The sequence below is a fragment of the Aedes albopictus genome, chromosome 2 (assembly GCF_035046485.1).
Source record: "Aedes albopictus strain Foshan chromosome 2, AalbF5, whole genome shotgun sequence".
Taxonomy (NCBI): Eukaryota; Metazoa; Arthropoda; class Insecta; order Diptera; family Culicidae; genus Aedes; species Aedes albopictus.
The window spans coordinates 315,958,248-315,979,307 of record NC_085137.1 but is presented as its reverse complement, the minus strand read 5'-3'; the positions used below and the strand labels follow the sequence as shown (position 1 = coordinate 315,979,307).

The following is a 21,060-nucleotide window of genomic DNA, read 5'->3' as shown; positions in this document are numbered from 1 at the left end:
AACCTTAAAATAACTAAACAAATAAAACACTAATCAGCCAATTCCGCGTCGTGAAGGTTGTTGTCACTCAAAGTAAAGGTGTAATTGTCGCTCGTAGTGTTGATTGAAGACCGAGAAAAACAAAAAGGAAGCAACTTTTTCCAGAGCTAAGTACATTGGAGAGATACTCACCTGATTGTAAATCTTGTCCGCTCACCCAGATTCCGCATGCTAAGGTAATTGTTTAAGTCGGCTTTTAAATGTTGATATTGAGATGGAAAAGTCGAACAGATGATACACGTTGTTGAATTCGCGACACATCGCAGTAATGGGTTCGTTGAGTCCATAATCAGTTCTCCGAAATTCAAGCCTCTGCGGATCTTTTACACGCAAGCTAACTGATGGTGTATAAATGTTCAGCTTTTCCAGGATGTTTGGTGCATCAGTTATTCCCATTAACAGTTTACCGACAAATAATGCTGTGAATGTTTTCCGTCGAAAGCGTAGCGTTTCCATACTAAGCAGACGACATCGAATCTCGTATTCCGGTGTGTAGATGTGCTCGGGATCACGAGACAAGGCAAACTTGCAGAAATGCTTTATTTTTTAATGCATTAGAGTCACGTAGTGCTTGCATTGTGCACTAAACTTTTTATTATCACAAATCTTTTCAAGATGAGAAGCTCAGCAAAATTTAGGTAGTGAGAATGGGTCAATTTTCTTATATTTGCAAATAGAAGTTTCCTTGAGGAATTCCAAAAATTGTTTTTATCATTTGTGTATGCATTACCAAGTACATTTTTCTAATGTAAGGCCGACCTGTAGGGCAGTTTGGATGATCTAAAGTATCTCGAAAAATATTATCATATTTTTGTAAGGTCCCAGAAGATGCATTGAATGTGGTATTTAGAATATATAGTATATACTTATCGCAAATTTGTTGAAGAACACATTTGGATGACCTAGCACATAATCAAAGTTCATCGAACCTTAGAACAACCTTACTCAATGTATGATAGCATCGTGAATTATTTTTTCATCATTCCTGTAGAAAAGTTTCCCAACCGCTACCGCAAAAACTTCAGCACTCGGTTAAGCCGAGTAAGGCCCAAAGGTGCGGTCTATTCCTTTATTTCTAGCCGTTGGCAAAGAAATAGCCGTGAGTTTCATTCATCCACCTGAGGAGTTCTAGGAAGCTCGACTGGCATGGCATGGCGCCGGGAGGAGGATAATAAAGTCGATTGAAAGCCCGGACAAGATTTAGTTTGACGGTGGTGGGGAAAAGGTTTTCATCACCTGGCGTTGCCCACCGGACACGCGGTCTGGCGAAAAGTTTTCTCCTCCTGGAAATCATTAAATTGACGGACGGTCAGCTTCTTTTTTTCCTAGAATATGTCCCTCCAAGGAAAAGGATTGACGCCACGGAGAGATGTCTTTTCTTTTCATGTCAATGCCAGACAAACGAAATTAAAACAGATTGATTGGATGCCACTTGATTCTAAGGGGTTTTCGGCGTCGAATGAGTTTCCTTTTAATTCCATTTTCTCTTCCAGCTCGACAACTTTACAGACCAAGTTGGGAGTCTCCATCGCGTGGAGCGAACAATTCCTCGGTAATCTGTTACATTGATTCAACTTTCAAACAATCAACAGCTAAAGTCAACCGTCTGGTTTTTCGCCGCCTTCTCTCGCTGTGTACTCAACAAAAATAGCCACTTTTGCCTGAAGGGACTTTTGTCTGTTGTTGAATCAATGTTTAATGGCAAGACGCCGCCGCCCTCAGGAGACACAATTCATCACCCCTCAGTGGGAACGAAGGCGGGGCGTCAATTTCAGCATAAATTTTGCACACTTAATCATCATAATACCTAATGAAATAAGACTCCGGTATCCAGACCAGGCGACTTCATCGGTAGCGCAAAACAACAAGAGTACCGGCACACATTTTCTCGATGTGGTTCCTCGCTGAAGGTCTGCGATGCCTGCGGGATATGATGGTGGATTTATGTTGGCGCGTCTTGGATCGTCTGTCTGACTGACGCGTGTGAGGAAATAATCCTCAAGCTCCAAGGTCCCCGGGAAATGGAACTGTCTTGCCGAGAAAGTGGAGCAAAGAAAGGTTGACTAATTTTCTGCTTGCCGGTGGTATTGATATGGGATTTAGGTGCGCTGGAGCTACAGAAGCAGGTTATCACATGGTTCGGTGCTTTCATAGATGGGAAGAAAGGCCACATGTAGGCGAAAAGTGCTGGGCCACTTTCAACTTACAATGACCTCCTACGTACACGATGTTTGTTATCTCTCATGTAGATAATAGAAAGCAATGTTTTCAAACCACCCCTAGGCCATGTTCTTTAAGGTACTTATATGGTTTTCAGAAACTACATGGTTTAATCACTCCAAAATCGATCTTATAACGAACAAGTTGAATCGGGATTAGCCAAGTAGATGGCGCCAGTATGCTATATTAAGCTTGAACATTGTAAGCTATATTAAGCTTGAATATCTTGAAATTTTGTATGTATAGAAAGTATGTGTTTTTGTCAAAAGGACAAACTTGTAACTAGAAGGCACGAAATGTTGCTAATTGACAAATTGAGAGATAAAATCTGTGAAAACGACTCTGTATTCCCTAGACTGGCGCTTTAACCAACTAAGCCACAGAACAGGTAATGATTCTGCAGAATAGATAGCTAAACTGACTCCGAAGCCACACAGTGAACACTCCTCTTTTTCACAAACCCATCTCTCTTTCGGCTTGGATGCCAATCCACAATACACTCGCGTTTGTGACCACTAATTAGACACCAGCAAAACAAATTGCTTGGTGGCTAGGTATGCGGAGTGCGAGAGTAAGTCTCGACTTCTTGAAAAACAAGTCGTTTTCACTTGTAGTTAGTTTCCTAGAAAAAGGAATCTTTGCAGAAACTCTTGGATAAATTCCAGAAGCAACTTCTGGTACAACTTTGAAAATCTTGGATGAATCTCAGAGGGACCTCAAGGAGGTATTCGTAAAGGAACTCCTGATGGAATCTTCGAAGGAGCTTCTGGAAAAATCATAGAAAAACTTTAAGAAACTCCTTGAGGAATCTCAGAAAGAACTCTTTGAAAAATCACAGAAGAAACTTTTGCACCATTACCAGGATGAAGTGCTAGAGGAATTCTCAAAAAAGGAAATCCTGAGGAACTTCCTGACGAATCCAAGAGCAAACTTGTTGTGGATTCCTAGATTTAATTCCTGGAGTAACACCAGAAGAAACAGCAGGAGTAATTTCAGCAAGAACTCCTGAGATCCCTCGAAGGAACCTTTGGAGAAATCTTAGAAAGTACTCATAGATCAATATCTGAAGGCACTCCTGGAGGAATTTCAGAAGGAGCTCCTGAATGAATCTTAGAAAGAACTCTAGGAGGAATCTGAGGAGAAATTGCCGTATGAAAATCAGAAGGAATTTATGGAGCAATTCGGAAGGAATTCCAGAAGCAATTCTTGTTGGATTATCACTCTGCAGTCTGCAGCAGGCGAATTCGTTTTTTTACTAACTGAAGTTCACCCAGTAGTCCATGACTGTATACATATGAAAATAAAGAAACGGCATTTTTAAAGTGATAGAGACGCATGGTCATTCCATACGTACATGAGCACAAAACCTTAAATAAAAAAAAATCAGCTCAAAACCGACTTGAAGAACATTTCAATTTTTTTATATGTTATGTAAAAATAGTTGAACTTTTGTTAAAAAAAATATTAAAAGTATAGTCGTTGTGGTCCATTTTTTTTTTTTTATTCTTCAATCACTTAACCTAATTTACAGCTCTATTTTCCACTAGGGCACTGCGTGAGCGATTCCAATTGGAAGCTGTACATACACTTTGTACAGCGCCTAAATGTATCCTATTCTAATTGTACTGTATCGAACTGGTTTCCGTTGCGCTGCTTTCACTTCCTACCCTATCATGGTAGAATGATGAGCACGAGGATATTGATGTGTGGCTGTTGGTTGTTCCTGTTTCCAGTCCGATTGGGGATCCATTATGAGTTGCCGTTCGCCGATGTCCAAGTATCCGGGGTCATTTGAGCCATTGGCATGTTTGCATATTAAAGTCAACTATTTTTGTTTCGCAATATTTTTTCTTAAATCTATAACTAATAACACTGGTCGACAGTGGATCACGCACTTTGACCACTTTATCCATTCCGAAGGATTTTGGCCCGCTGATTCAGAATCTGACTTCGAAATTGCTGTAACACGTACAGTTTTTGAGAAAAATAGGGTTTTATTCACAAAATTTCATATTTTCATAGAAAACAAAATATTGTCTTAATATTTATAATTTTTTTTATCTGCTCATCATAACTAATATTTTAAATCAATAGATTTTGATCCACTGATTCAGAATCTGACCTAAGAGTTTCTGTAAAACGTATTTTTTTTGAGAAATTTTATATTTTCAAAGAAAATAAACTATTGTCTTTATAATTTTATTTTTTTTATCTCCTCATTTTAGACAATATTTATATTTATTAGATTTTCATCCACCGGTTTGGTAACTAACCTACGAATCTCTGTAATACGTGCAGTTTTTGAGGAAAATGGGGTTTTATTCACAAAATTTCATATTTTCAAAGAAAATAAAATATTGTCTTTATAATTTTAAAGTTTTTATCTACTCATCTTAATTCATATTTAATATTTAAAAGATTCTATTTCACTTATTCGTAATCTGACCTAAGAATTTCTGTAACACGTAAAATTTTTGTGAAAAATATTTTATTCACAAAATTTCATATTTTCATGGAAAAACTATTGTCTTTATAATTTTATTTTTTTTTTTATCTGCTCATCTTAACAAATATTTATGTTTAATGGATTTACATATACTGATTCGAAATCTGACCCAAGAATTTCTGTAACACGTACAGTTTTTGGGAAAAATAATTGTTGGCGTAAGTAAATGGAAAACACAGTCTTGGTAGTTGCCAAACTGGGCAGCTTCGAAGTTGCAAATATATTTCGATTAATTCAATAGCATATACAAAAACAATATCTACTTATATTTCTGGGTAACAACCTAATTAATCTGCGCTACAATACTATTAAAACTCTTTACTACAGAGTATTTTTTACTATAGTGAGCACTTACTACGAGCACTTACTACGTACTCAGCGTGTACAGTAGATGTTCGATAACTGCAACATGTTTACGTTTCACTTAGCGAACAAAATTCGGTAACTGCAACGTCAAATAGGCGTCAACAACCCATCAATTGACGTGAAATGAACGAGAAATTCATTCGATTGTTCATTTGGGCTAACTTGGCGCACCGTTTTACAAATAGCGGTGGGATAACTGCAAATTTGTTGCACTTACCGGACTTGCAGTTTAAAAGCATTGCAGTTAAACCGTTTGCACCGACCGAACGTCTACTGTATATCATCGTTGTAATTTTATCCACAATCAAGTTGTGTGTAATGTATCAGTGCGTAGGGATGAGCTGCCCAAGTAACACAACATGTTATATAACAGTTTAAAATTCACTATTAATACAAAGCGTGGTGTATTTTTCTTGAATTATTTACCTAATTTTTATTACTTATATAATCAAAACGGCGCAAAAAATGGCGGCTTATAAAACATCTTGTATGTAATATAAGATGTATCGCAAAACACTTATAGTACTCAAAATTTTGATCAAAGAGCATGTCATCCAACTCTAAAGAAATATATCAAGATATTTATTAGTAATATAACTCGCAAATAACATTTATAAAACAATTACATTTGTTTGTATTATTCAATTTTTTTTAAGTTATATAACTTGCAAAAAACATTTGCTCAACCAATCATTTGCACATGTTCGAACTAAGCTATTTGAAAGCTATATAGCTGATAAATAACATTTATACTTCAAAAATGAGATATCTTAACTACCATGGTACAAAAATATATGACAAAGAATACAAACAAAAGTTTACATTATAAATACATTTGGCATTTCTAGACACGGTAATATGGAACTTGGTTATGGAGTCAATGATTGTACAAAAATATATTACCAACCAAGTCAAGAATTTGGGTAACCAATTAGGAAATGGATTATTCTCACATGTGTAAGCATTGGTTTACATGCGCTTCAAAATTTATGGTGAAAATTATGATTTTGCTCGGCCTTATTTTGAGCGCTGCTACGTTTCCTCATATTGTATGTTGCTTCCATAACAATACGCGCTGCCAACTTCCCGTCGGCATTTCTGAATCATCGCAACGAATCAAGCACCACCTCTGCTGCTGTTTGTGTTAGTGAGATCGGAGAAACGTCAGACTCCCGCCTGCTGATTGGCTGCGACGACTCTGGCGACGGTTTCATCCGCGACGGATTGAAATCGTCGCGTTCGATAAGGGGGAAAACCGTCAATAAATTAGAACAAAAGTCAATCAAATTGCTCTGTTTTGCCAGATTACTGAGTTCAAACGATGAAACAATATGGCCGGTTTTCTATATGAAGCTAACAGTACCGTTCAAAAAATGTAAACAATTATCCAAGTATCCAAATACCAATTATTTTTAGCTTAAAATTTATAAATCTTCGTGACACACATGAGATTAGAGTGTTCTTAACTGACAAACTAGTTTTCTGCAGAGTCAATCATAAATCGAGAGAAATAAAAACTATAATTTGCTGCCTATTTTTATTTGTGCATGTATATTTATGCCAGGTACTGTAAACTGGATGACATTTTTAGAAACAAAAACAAATCGTCAAAAGACACAGCGAACGACGATATCTTGTGGTAGATCTGGTTCGTGCACTTATAAAACGTTCAGATAACTTGCTTTTAACAAACATTCGACATAAGTTGTATTTATGTTTTTTCTATAATAATTAAACCGTTGAATTAACTAAACAACAATTCAGTTATAGCAGAGTTGAATCTGTCAAATTATAAAGGTAAACAATGCCAAACAATGCCAAAATTTTTCTCCACAGTTGATTCACAGTCATTTGAGTTTTTTTTACTAACTAGACAGTTGTTTTTAGATATTGCATTGGAAGATACAATTTGGCTAAATACCAGATTCTTCGCTATTCGTTTCGGGACAATACATGTGTCGGTATGTGTCGAGAGGAGCAGTTCCAATGGGAGTTTGATGACGTCCAAGATAGTTTGTGAGCAGAAATTATTCGGCCGCACAAGAAAATCTGGAACAGTTGGCATTAGAATCGGTCCAAAAGTTACGACGGTTCGAAAATTTAAAAAAAAAATGAGAAATGTCGTTTATTGGACCACCCTATTTTCAAAATGGCCACCCTAGTAGCGAAACAAAAAATACAGGTCTAATTATTTTCGGTAACGATCATTCCTACCGAATCTGAGCTATATCGGAGCACTTTTATTTTGAGACTATTCTTTTTACATGGAATAACTGGATGAGAATTAGGAGGAATTGTATGTAGAAAAAAAGGTTAGTAGAAATTTATGAACAACTTTTAGAGTGTGTATGTTGTTAGTTTTGAAGAGGGCCTTCAAACTTTCGGTCATTCGGACATCACAACTTTTACTATGTAGTAGTTTCTGATAACATTACCGAAAAAGTCCCTCCTGAAATAAACTTTTATGTGTTCTGTTGAAAAAAAAAGTAGGTAGAGAAAAATCTCCTTGGCAATTTTTTCTTGAAATCCTATACATAGTAGATTTTCTGGAAATGTCTCTGTAGCTAGAGGAATTTGCGTAATGGTTTCAATACAGAGCTTCTGCTGTATTTGAGGATGAGGTTTCTTGCAGATTCCCTGCAGAAATTCCGGGAAATTCTATAAGAAATTTATGTAAGAAATTTCTAAAATATTATATGGCTAAATTCTTTGAGTTTCTTTACAGCAACATTACTGGAGAAATTTTGAGGAAATTTGCTTTTTTCTTAATACAGCAATTGAATGGCAAATCCTCCAATGTACGATAGTTGCTACCGAGCTTACCTAGACATCTCAGCTGTTGAGAGCTCGGTAATTCGTCAAAGAGCCCAGTAAAAATAGGTTATGCATCCCTATCTATTTTTTATAATATCCGGAAATATAGCACAAACTAAGATGTACAAAATAGATACTCTTGATTTTGCGTCCAATGACAATGCTCGAATGATTAATGCGCAAAAAACTGACAATGTTAATTCATCAAAATCACTTATCAAACGTGTTTAGAGGGATTATCAACACCAACAAGACAAGGGCTCTGTCACCTGACAGCTGGCAAATTTGTGCTTCCTATCATTAGCTCTCCTACGTTGCTTAACAGCTCTGCATGATCCCCAAAACAACCAGGAGTCGCATAAGGATGCATACATTGCATCATGTGCTATTCAAGTTACTATCACGTATGTGTACGTCGGAGGGACAATTTTCATTGTATATAATGTTTTTTAACTTATGGCGATGTATCTGGTAAAGTCGTTCAAGAATACAAATCAACTCATATGATGTATAACTACCTACATTGCAAAAAATGGCATGCAAAAGTTGTTTTGCGATGAAAACAACTTATTCGCACATAAAAGTGTGTGAGTAAATTCATGAAGTTTAAAATAAATTTGCATAACTACGCACTTGTATGATTATACGAACTTACTTGGTAATTTATGGCAGTTTAACTCGCATAAGTGTATGAATAAAGTCGCATAAATGTAAAGATAAACTCATTAAAGTATACATGCAAATTCGCATAAGCGTGAATCGTTTAAGTTGACATAATGCGATTTGATATGTACAATAAAAGAGCAGAATTTTGACTACGAGTGAAGTGCCATGATACAGCTACGAGAAAACAGCCATCACACTTAATTTGGAATACCGTGATCGGTAAATTTTTGACGAAAATAGAACAGCCGTATACAGCTATACTGCATTGTTTACCTTTTGCACTAGGTTTTGACAGTTGGTGTACTGAGCCTCAGTAAAATCGATTACTGAAGCTACCGAAATGGTTCTGCTGTTCTGTTTTCGTCAAAAAAGTGCTGAACAGGCAATTCAGCATTGAGTGTGATCATTGTGATTACTAAATCATCCCTTTGGTTTTAGTAATCCTGATAATTAGATATCTGTTGCGCTAGCTATGAAGTTGTAATGAAAATTTTGTGAAAAATCTTGCTCCGTCTCTCTCCAGATAATCTGCCAAATTCGCAAAGCGTACACATTATAACAAATCATGAGTTGAGAATATCATAATAATTAAGCAGCCTGTTCTATAAGTAGTGTTTGGTGTTAAGTGTAAAATGTGGCATATGAACCCAAAGATCAGTAGTTCAGCACTAAGGGAACAAGAACCGTTTCTTTTTGCGTATATTATTAGGTCGCATAAGATGCTACATAACATCGCAATAGTGCACACTGCGAATTTCATAAGACATTGCTTAAGAGGAAACAAACCATCATCGTTTAGCAAAAACTCAAAAGCAGTTTTCTCGCTGAAATCTCAACCAATGTTATTAAAAAAAATATCACTGCAATTTGGCCACCATCTGTATAACAGTGAAATAATTTTCAATGACGGTTTTTTGACTTAGGGGAAGAAAACTGCTTTTGAAAAATTAATGATTGCTGTTGACTGAATGATGTTTATTTGAGCCTTAAAATCATATGGCGTTATTATTATCCCGCCAACGTACGCATATCGCCTCCACTTACGTACACATTAGGCATTTTTGCTGCATCTTATGCGATATAACTTCCCCGTATAAGAGTACGTATAAGGCGGTCATAAACTTCGTAATACGCGTAAATTGGTTGTCAAGGCCACTTACTATGAATTGATGAGCTGTTATTATAGACTGCGTAAATTAGATTGCCTGGTTGTTACTAAATGGTTACTAATTGAAAATACTGGACGACATTCTATCAATTTTCAAACAGTGCAACAATAACGACAATAGCAATCTGCATTTGTTGTGACCAGTGCTGTCCAATTTCAAGATGATTAATGCCTAATAACACTCACTGTCGCTGCCGTAATTCTGCAAAGTGACGTAAGCGACGTTCAAAATGTCGATATTTTTTGATGTATTATATATACTATTTGGTGTAAAAATAACTCTGTGGTATGCCTGCTGTATTAGAATGCAAGATCTAGTCGTTATCTATCATCTATGGAAAGACATTTAGAGGATGGGCAAAAATTTTATGCATAATAATCAAAAAATGGGCCAAAACTATCAATGTCGCTTACGTCACTTTGCAGAATGACGGCAGTGTGGCCCTCACTTCAAATGACAAACGCCGACCATCAAAACAGCGACTAACCAGCGTTATAAAATGTATGCGAGTTTTAACATGCATCTAGAACTGCATCTTGGCTATCTTCAGCAGGCGTTTCAAATGTATAAATTCGAACAGTTTTGTTTCAACATTTGTAACTGGCATACGACCCCATTCTATTTTTGCACAAATTTGTAACAAGAGTTTGACACGTTCTATTTCTGCAGATGCCATGTTAATTTCCATGTATGCCCTCTGGGAACATTCTTCTATCGATTTCAACGTGGTTTACGATTTATTAGAACGTACTCGATTCCCGTAAAAAGTATGCAGATTTTAGACAGTTACAAATTTTGTAACCGTTTCAAAAATAAAACTAGAACTGAATCATTACTGGAGATGCCCTAGCACTCGTTCCAGGCAGAACCAAAAACATTCACCAGTAGTGATCGTCTATGTTTCTATATTTGTGCGTTTTGCACACAAGCGTAGTCAGGTTTTTCTTTTTTCTTGCTCACTGTCCTAAACAAACACGAGAAAGAACACGAGAATTACCGTCGTTCGCGCAAAGCTTGATGACGGTCATTCGGTATGAGTGTCATACTTTTTGCGTTTGAGTGACGCGGCAGTAGCATACATTGGCATGCTGTTGAGATTTGCAAAGTATGAACAAGGTGGGAGTTCTCATTGTATCAATGTCGTCGGGAAGGTATATTTATTAGTGATATAGAGACGATTAGCTATAGCATTGTTGGAGGAAACTGGAAAATGTAGATGTTTTTTTTTGCGTTGAGATGGTGACGGTGCACAAGACTGGATGTGACAATCCCATATTGCAGCATAGGTTTTTCCTAACCAAAACAGAATATGAAAAAGATAGTGTACCACGTGCGTAGAAATTTTCAAGTTTTGTGGTTTTTGAAAGGCAACAAGTACAGAAACTCTGAAAGTTACAAATAAATCACATGATTTGTTCATAGGTTTCAGCACTGCACGATTGTTAAAAATGCTATTTTGGCATGCATCTATGATCAACTTTCAGATTGTACCTATGTAGCACTTGTTTCTAGTAGAATAAGATTCACATGGAATATTCCGTTCAACTCACCAATCTCTAAATCTTCAATAATCCCACGGACTGGAATGTGGAATACACATACGCATCATGATATCAATCAACACCAACTACGAGCATTGATCATTATGCGCTAAACACCGATTTCTTTGATTATGTTATTTTAACAATCATATAACGTTTTAAGTTTTTTAATAACCCCAATCATTACTTAATCTTTGAATGCACTACTTGGAGATCACCTCAAAAACCCCATTCTAAAATAACTTTCTTTAACCCTGCAGCGCGCGACCCATGCGTTTCCAGATCGGCCTACCGAGTACGATCGAGAACAAGGAGAACACCCGGCCGTACGTGATCCGCGAGAGCGACAACGACGACCAGAACGATGGCCCGATCTGCTACCGGGAAGACGACGCCGACCGGGCGGCCAAGATCGCCCGCAAGGAGAGCCTCTCGATCAAGCTGGCGCTGCGACCGGACCGGCAGGAGCTGATCAACCGGAACATTCTGCAGCTGCAGTCGGACAACGAAAAGCAGGAATCGAAGGAAGCCATCGGGGCCCGGTTGATCCGGCGACTGTCGATGCGGCCTACCGCGGAGGAGCTGGTCGAGAGGAATATCCTGAAGAGTGAGTATTCGACGATGACCAGATCCTCGAGGCGTCAATCGATAACTATGATCATCCTGTCTTACAGCGCAAACTCCGGCGGAAGAGAAGAAACAGAAGGAGGAGAAGAAACGCTACCTGTTGCGAAAGCTCAGTTTCCGACCCACCGTGGACGAGTTGAAGGAGAAGAAGATCATCCGGTTCAACGATTACATCGAGGTGACACAGGCGCACGACTACGACCGACGGGCGGATAAACCGTGGACGCGGCTCACCCCCAAGGACAAGGCCGCCATCCGGAAGGAACTGAACGAATTCAAAAGCTCCGAGATGGCCGTGCACGAAGGCAGTCGACATCTTACCAGGTGAGTCCTATCGAAATGCTGCTAAGTTGTAATATTTCTGCATTAGCTATCGCCTTTCGAAATTACAAATGTTTAATTTGTAATCATACGATGACGATACGATAACGATATGATTACGATACGATATGATACGATTACGATGCGATTATGATATGATTACTTAACGATTACGATACGATTACGATACGATTACGATACGATTACGATACGATTACGATACGATTACGATACGATTACGATACGATTACGATACGATTACGATACGATTACGATACGATTACGATACCATTACGATACGATTACGATACGATTACGATACGATTACGATGCGATTACGATACGATTACGATACGATTACGATACGATTACGATACGATTACGATACGATTACGATACGATTACGATACGATTACGATACGATTACGATACGATTACGATACGATTACGATACGATTACGATACGATTACGATACGATTACGATACGATTACGATACGATTACGATACGATTACGATACGATTACGATACGATTACGATACGATTACGATACGATTACGATACGATTACGATACGATTACGATACGATTACGATATGATTCCGATACGATCACAATACGATTACGATACAATTACGATACGATTACGATACGATTACGATACGATTACGATACGATTACGATACGATTACGATATGATTCCGATACGATTACAATTCGATTACGATACAATTACGATACGATTACGATTACGATTTGCGATACGATTATGATAATATTACGATACGATTTTGATACGATTATGATACAATTGCAATACGATTACGATACGATTACGATACGATTATGATACGATTACGTCGACATCTTACCAGGTGAGTCCTATCGAAATGCTGCTAAGTTGTAATATTTCTGCATTAGCTATCGCCTTTCGAAATTACAAATGTTTAATTTGTAATCATACGATGACGATACGATAACGATATGATTATGATACGATACGCTACGATTACGATACGATTAAATTCAAATTTCGCGTATTTTTTTTGTATTATTTCCAGGTTTCATAGGCCATGACAGCTGCAATGCAGGATCAAGCAGAGACATTTTGCCGTTCATTATTTTACCTTTCTCATTAAGAATTACTACAACAAACATTTGATTGTGTACATATAAATCCAATACACACATACATCAGGAAGAAATTTGTAACCAGTTCAGCAGTAGCAGACACAACTCATAATCCATCATTATCATCCGTATCATGATCAACAACAGTCACTACCATACCACAAATTGGTAAAATCAACGGTGAAGGCAAAAGTGGCGAAACGACTTCAAGTTTCCATCATTTCCTGCATTCCCTGGTCTCGCTGGAAGAGGACGAGCGGCTGACGAGCGTAGGTACTTTCCGCTGGCGAGAAGCTGTTGCAATGTCTATTATAATAGGATCCCCCCTTGAAACCCCTTCACATAATTCCATTGACCGATCGAATAGATCAAGGTTTTTTGAAAGCAACCATTTTGACAAAATTCAAATACATCGCATAATAATAATACAAAGAAACAAAAATGAACATCTCAACAGCAACAGTTATACCAAGTTTGTTTGTAGAATTGAAACAACAAAAAAAAAACAACTGAAATATTACAAAAAAGGGTGTAATCGGAAGAAAATGCGTGGCAAACGCGAAGAAAACTACAAAAACAACACATGTTTCAATAAAGCGAGGAAATTAAAGGAAACTTTAAAAAAAATAATTATGAAAAAAAATAATACTACTGTGATAATGTTGACGTTATTAGAATGTTACCGAGACGAAAACAAAAAAAAAAACAGCATAAGAAAACATTAGGAAGCAGATTGGAAGCGGCGTGAGAGAGAGAGATTAAGAGATGTGAAGAGACAAGCGGAGTGTGTTGATCCGGTTGTGTTGTGCGGTGAACATCAGGCGGTGCAAAACTCAGTGGAATATAACTGGGATGGTAGTAAGTGTGACAGTTTGAGAGGAGATTTTGCACAATACTTGCGTGAAAAGGTGGATGAATTGATATGATGCACTGATAGAAGGTTTGGGGGAAAAGGCTCGGAGGCAAGCTCTCATTATGTGGAGAATGGCTCACCAATATTCGAAATCAAGGAATTAACTTGTCTGTCGATGTTGAACGTACGATCGCAGTTATCGCCATTTTTCCATCGTACACCCAATATCCAACAACTATATGGGTTATAGTTTCTATTTGATTATGGTAGCATAAACTAATAAATATCATAGTAATGATGATAACTGTGTTATCGTATTGAGGATAACAGTTATAATTTTAGAATTTCTCATGGTAGACCAAACGATTCGTTCATTATCCTGGAACACAAGTTCCACGGATAATACTGGTTATCATTATTGTGTCATCCACAACTATACAGGGAATGGTAAAACAACATGGAGCTCGTTTCTTCAAAGATTTTCTCGTAAATTCGTCTACAATCTACATGGTCATTCAGGGACTACCCCAGTAATCCTTTTGCGAGTTTTGTTTGGAATTTTCGCAGCAGGAGTTCTACTAGTTTATCTTGAGTAGTCAAATTGAGTTTAACTGGGTGTTTTCACAACAATTCTTCAAAGAGATTCACCTGAAATTTGTACAGAAACTTGTTCTTGAATTCCTGTAACAATTTCTCCTGGAATTCATCCAAGTGTATCTCCAGCAATTCTTTAAGAAAATTTTAGTGGGCTTTTGCCATCGGTCCAGTTGAAAGGTCCAAGAGATCCTTCAGCAATGCTTCAAAGATTTCCTGTAACAATGCTTCCAGGAGATTCTTCCGAAATTCTTAAAAAAAACATCTTTTTCCATCTGGGATTTCCTCTGAAAGTTTCTGTGGGAGTTTTCAGAGAGATTTGTTAGAAAATTCCTAAACAAACTCATGGAGAAACTGAGAAAAATCTCTTAGCTAAAGGCGTGGAAGAATTCAAGAGAATCTTTTGGGGGATTTCCTGTAGAAGATGGAATTTTTGAAACAATCAAAAAAAAACTTTGTGAGGAACTCTCAGAGGAAGTACACAAGAGACTCCTGCAGGAATCTCTGATGAAACTCCTCCTGTAAAAGTACATGATGAAGGGATCCTTGGAGAAATTGCGTACTGATGAAACTTTGGGAGAGATCCATGACAATTCTCCTGATAATTTAAATGCAATACCTGTTGTAGAAATTCCTTGTTGGAACTCCTTTTTGGTGGAATCCCGGAAAAAACTCCTTTTAGAGCATCTCTGTCTGAAGGAACTCCTATTGAAGGAACCCTGAAAAAAGCTCCTAAAAAAGTTCAGGAAAATTTCCCAAAAGAATTTCTGGAGGGTTTCTTGAATGAGCTCCTGGACTCTCTAAGGGAATTCCGCCTAATACCTGAAGAAAGCTCTTCTGGGGAAAGCGCTGAGTTCTTCCGATAGAACTTCTCCTGGAGAAATCCCCAAAGCAACACCTTCTGGAGAAGTCCCTAAAGGTACTCATTCTTGCTTTCATAAATATACTCTTCCTGGAGGAATCCCTGAAGGAACCTTAAAAAAATACCCGAAAAAAATCCTGTAGTGTTCCCTGAAGTACCTCCTAGAAGAGTCTTTTAAAACAATCGTTTAAGGCACTCGTCCTGGAAGAATCCTTCAAGAAACTCTTCATGGAGGAATCTCTTAAAGAAGTCTTCAAAAAAAACTCCAAGGATACTTTTTCTTGAGAAATCCTTGAAAGAACTACTGAAAAAATGTCTGATTTGATTCATGTATGGTTTTCTGCAGGAGCTCCTAAGGAATTCTTGAAGGGTATTTTATAAGATCTCTTGAAGGAACTGCTCCTTAGCCAATCTTGGGTTTCCGGAAGTAGCTCGTGTAGGAATTCTTTAAGGTCCTTTAAGCATAGTCCCTGAAGAAACTCCTCCTTAGAAAATCCTTCAAGAAACTCTTCCTGGAGGAGTCTCTGAAGAAACTACTGGAAAATACCTCAAAGAATTCTAGGAAGAATTCTTGGAGAATCTTCTGGAAGAATCCAGAAAGAAGGAACTACCTCCCGGAGGAATCTCTACAAAAAACCCTCCTGAAGCAATCCCTGAAGAAAGTCCTTTGTAAAAAAAAATCCTGATGGAACTTGGAGGGAAAATATAAAAGAACTCCAGAGAAGTCCATATCTCTGACCCTCTATCAGTGCAACATAAAGCCACCCACAATCTTACTCAAACAAAGATGGTCATCGTGCATTAGCGCAAAAAACAGAGACGAAACGAAACACGTGATCTCCGCGATCCAAACTAAACGGTATCTTGTATTATCACAAGAATATAATCATAAAAACAAAAAAAAAAACTAAACCAACAACATCATTTGTAATCCCTTGATGCATGAGTGCATGCACACTGCTGTAGAGTACTATCTCTTTCGAATAGTCTTTCAAATGTACAAAGAAAAAACATGGTTAGTTTTGCATATTGATCAATATCAATATTGGTCATGAATATCTACATACAACTATCTTCTAAGGTTGAACAGTTCTGCTAAGGTTAAATTGAATAACTAGAAAATGATAACGAAGCTTCTTTTGTAACAGTACCATTGAGAACCAAATTTCTACCATATTTGAAGCAATGGCAAAAGATACAACAGAAAAACGGTAGAATGAATCGTTTCTAACCATACAGTGAATGATAAATGAGGTTTTTTTTTACAACTGACAATGTCGTTTAGGTTTTAGGATCCGCAGATTGTCCTCCACTTGATCGACCTAGCTCGCTGCTCACCACGTCTTCTTGTACCGGTCGAATGGCTGTCCAGAACCGTTTTAATCGAGTTGCTTCGACATCCTGATGAAGTGATCCGCCCACCGTAGTCTCCCGATTTTCGCGGTGTGAACGACGGTTGGATCTCTCAGCAGCTGATGCAGCTCGTGGTTTATTTTCCTCTTTTCAAGTCCCGTCTTCCATCTGCACTCCGCCGTAGATGGTACGCAACACCTTCCGTTCGAAAACTCCAAGGGCGCGTTGGTCCTCTGCACGTAGGGTCCATGTTTCGTGCCCATAGAGGACCAGTCTAATCAGCGTTTTGTAGATATTTAACTTCGTGCGACGGCGAACTTTGTTCGATCGTAGAGTTCTGCGGAGTCCAAGGTAAGTTCGATTTCCTGCGCGGTAACTCCTCCCTAGAGCCTTGTGCCGTCATGTACTTTATCTTCGACACATTAATGACTAATCCGATTTGCATGCCTTCATTTTTTAGTTGGATGTACGTTTCCGCCATCGTCTTAAATTTGCGTGCTATAATATCAATATCATCAGCGAAACCAAGCACCTGAACGAACTTCGTGAAAATCGTTCCATTCGTGTTTATCCCCGCTCTCCTTATTACACCCTCTAAAGCAATGTTGAACAGCAAGCACGAAAGACCATCACCTTGCCGTAACCCTCTGCGGGATTCGAAGGGATTCGAGAGTGTCCCTGATACTCGAACTACGCACATCACTCGATCCATCGTCGCCTTGATCAATCGGATCAGTTTATCCGCGAATCCGTATTCGTGCATAATCTGCCATAGCTGGTCTCGATCGATTGTATCATACGTCGATTTAAAATCGACGAACAAGTGATGTGTGGGCACGCCGTATTCGCGGCATTTCTGCAACACCTGGCGGATGGCGAACATCTGGTTCGTTGTAGCGCGTTCACCCATGAATCCAGCCTGATATTGCCCCACGAACTCTCTTGTAATCGGTGATAGACGGCGGCATAAAATTTGAAAGAGTATCTTGTAGGCAGCGCTCAGTAGTGTGATCGCGCGGTAGTTCCCGCAATCCAACTTGTCGCCCTTTTTGTAGATGGGACACACGATACCTTCCATCCATTCCTCCTATAATACTTTCTCCTCGGAAATCTTGGTCATGACCCAGTGTACTGCTCTCACCAGTGCTTCTCCGCTGAATTTTTGAAGCTCGCTTGGTAGTTGATCTGCTCCAGCGGCTTTGTTGTTTTTTAACCGGCCAACCTCCTCCTCAATGTCTTGGAGGTTAGGGGCCGGAAGTCTTTCGTCCTGCGCACGTACTCCTAAAGATGTTACCACACCACCCTCAGTGCTAGCAAACGTCGCCATTGAGGTACTCATCGTAATGCTGCCGCTACCTCTCAACCACCTCACGCTCGCTCGTGAGAAGATTCCCTTGATTGTCTCAGCACATGTCGGCTTGTGGCACGAAGCCTCTGCAGCGCGAGCGGTTCAGCTTCTCGTAGAACTTTCTTGTGTCCACAGGGCGGTGCAGCTCTTCCATTGCTTCGCGATCTCGTTCTTTATGCTGGCACTTCTTCCTCCATAAGACTGGTTTCTGCCTGTTCCGGGGCTGTTTATAACGTGCCTCATTCGCCCTCTTACGGTGTTGCAACATTCTCGCCCAATTTTAATAGTTTTGCATGGGTAAGACAGAGAGAGAAAGCCAATTTTCAATTACTCGCCACTGGTACATTGCTTGTTTTTGAACGATTTATTCGTTCTTTCCAGTTGAAATATCATTATAAACAACAACCAGTTCTGTTTTTGGACATTGATTCCCTTTTTGTTGGATTTCCGAAATGTGTCCCGTATTTAAATGGGACATATCTGAACTGAAACGAAACATCAAATCAAATGTGGCTTACTGTATTAAATTTCTTGACCATTCCGGTCACAAAAATTAATAAACTGGACGAAAATTACTTGGGCGATTCCGTTTGAAGTGACCACATCCTGCATACCAGCACGTAGAGACAAATCTGGAATACTAGACTGTGAACCACTTCGCTTTTTCATCTATCTTTTAGTTAAAATTTGACACTTCGATAGTTATTTTCCATCAACAAATTTAAAAATAACTACGATTGCTACCCATTTGAAATTTGACAGATTAGTAGTTTTTGGAACGAAATACTACAGTACGCAGCCAAATCATTGCTTACGAAAAAACTATTGAAATGTCTAATCGAACGCAAAATAACTACCGAAGTGTCAAATATTAACTAAAAGTTAAAAGAACAAGCGAAATGGTTCACAGCCTTGACCCTGGAACGTATTGACGATCAAACACAAAGCTAAATTGCGCAGGTGGCGCTCTTTGAAAACAGTAAATTACGAATCCTACAATGAATTACTAATGATACAAATGGAAGAAAAGTGAAATTATTGAAGATACTGGTAACTTTCATGCAATGTATAGACCAGAAATATGTTAATTTTGCTTCCAAAGTTGAAAATTTTTCGTTACCTAACCTCACATTTGATCACCAATAAGGTCCTTTCCGTCGAGGTTTGCGTTTTTTGACAGTTTTCTCACGGGAAATCTGTAAAACTACTGCCAGGCACATGCAAACGTATCTATTGTGCGCATTGGGTACTTTAGACTAAATTTACATGTATTTTCATTAGAATGATTATATTCAGTGTATCATTAAGCAGGCCATGCCGGTTGCGAGGAGTATTATTATTACAGCTGTCAAGTGACCAAGTACAACATTGGCAACAAGCAGCACCACAATGTGAAAAATTCCAGAAGCTGAACGGATTCATGGTGGCAGCAACAAATCAAGAATCATTCGGAAGATAAACGTTGTGGGACAGATTAACCTACACTGCCTATGATCGCATAATTGTCCCATATGAATAGGAAACCCAGCAAATATGGGACTGATATGCGATCATGGGCAGTACAGGAAATTATGAAAATCTTACTTCAAAGAAGAGAGATTCCAAAGCGGTGGATGAAATTCTGGTCGGGGCTGGCAATAAGGTTTCGCCTCAGAAGAGAGAGAGAGAGATGTTTGAGATACCAAAACTGTTAGTGATATTTATTACGTCTGATTTTCGCCTCCTAACTCAACAACCTCAATACAGAACTAGACACTAATGTCGAATTCGTTTTTGAACCTGGGTTGGAACTGGATCGGCGGAAAATGTGTAAACAAACAAACGTCAAACAAATTTCAGCACAAGCGAACCTGAGTCGGGTTGATGTTGCAGCTGTGATCTGACATAAGAAAGAAATGTCTTGACAGTTTTGCGAACAGATGTGTTAAGACAAATGTTTTCTCCCAGTTTGCAAGGCAGGGAAATCAACGATATGATATAAACATTTAAGTTCGTTTTGAGATATGATCACAGACTGTGTCTGTACTATCGTCAATATATGGTAGCTATAATTTGCCAAAGCTTTGTCTGATGATTGACATATAATGCATTCTATTGTGATATTTTGTTTGTGTTTTCCATTTTCTTCTCGAAATGCAGTGAAAACATTTTCACTGTCAAAAATCGAAGAAAAGGTGACAAGACAACTGATTTTCAATTTTCAGTGATGACCTAATATAGAAGAATAATTGTTCTATCCAGGGTTCAATCTTAATCGCGTGTTTTGTTTAAAAAAGTACATTGGAAGCTTAGTCGAAAGAGGTAACATTTCCAGCAACAGAAATTGTTGACGGTTTTTCCTAACCCCTCTTCCTTCTCATTTGTTGAGTATTTGGTCTGGAAATAAGAAACAGGGTGTGGTTAGGATAACCTGCGCATTGGTCTACCATTTAGTCGATTTGAAAGAAATCACAAACAAATTTGCAAATACCCATAAGCGGTAGAAGATAACCCAAAAGAATAGGAAACTGTATTTGTACATATCTTGTGAAAAATATAATATTAAAATTGCTAGAGGAAAAAACACAACTAAACAGAATACCGTAACAGTAAGCAGTATAAGCCAATCAAACATTACACCGTGACACCGAACAAATTGATGGAAATATTTT

At 38.3% G+C, this 21,060-nt stretch overlaps 1 protein-coding gene across 5 annotated transcripts in view; it reads left to right on the top strand.

Annotated features, from left to right (window-relative positions):
• Positions 1 to 18,962, top strand: part of LOC109412528 (AF4/FMR2 family member lilli) — a 635,361-nt gene extending 616,399 nt beyond the window's left edge. For all 5 annotated transcript variants that reach the window (XM_062852329.1, XM_062852328.1, XM_062852324.1 and 2 more), the window contains 3 exons: positions 11,582 to 11,928; positions 11,996 to 12,272; positions 13,330 to 18,962. In XM_062852329.1, the coding sequence (XP_062708313.1) occupies positions 11,582 to 11,928; positions 11,996 to 12,272; positions 13,330 to 13,345 (640 nt within the window). In that variant the 3' untranslated portion in view covers positions 13,346 to 18,962. The remainder of the gene's footprint in view (positions 1 to 11,581; positions 11,929 to 11,995; positions 12,273 to 13,329) is intronic.
• Positions 18,963 to 21,060: the final 2,098 nt, after the last annotated feature.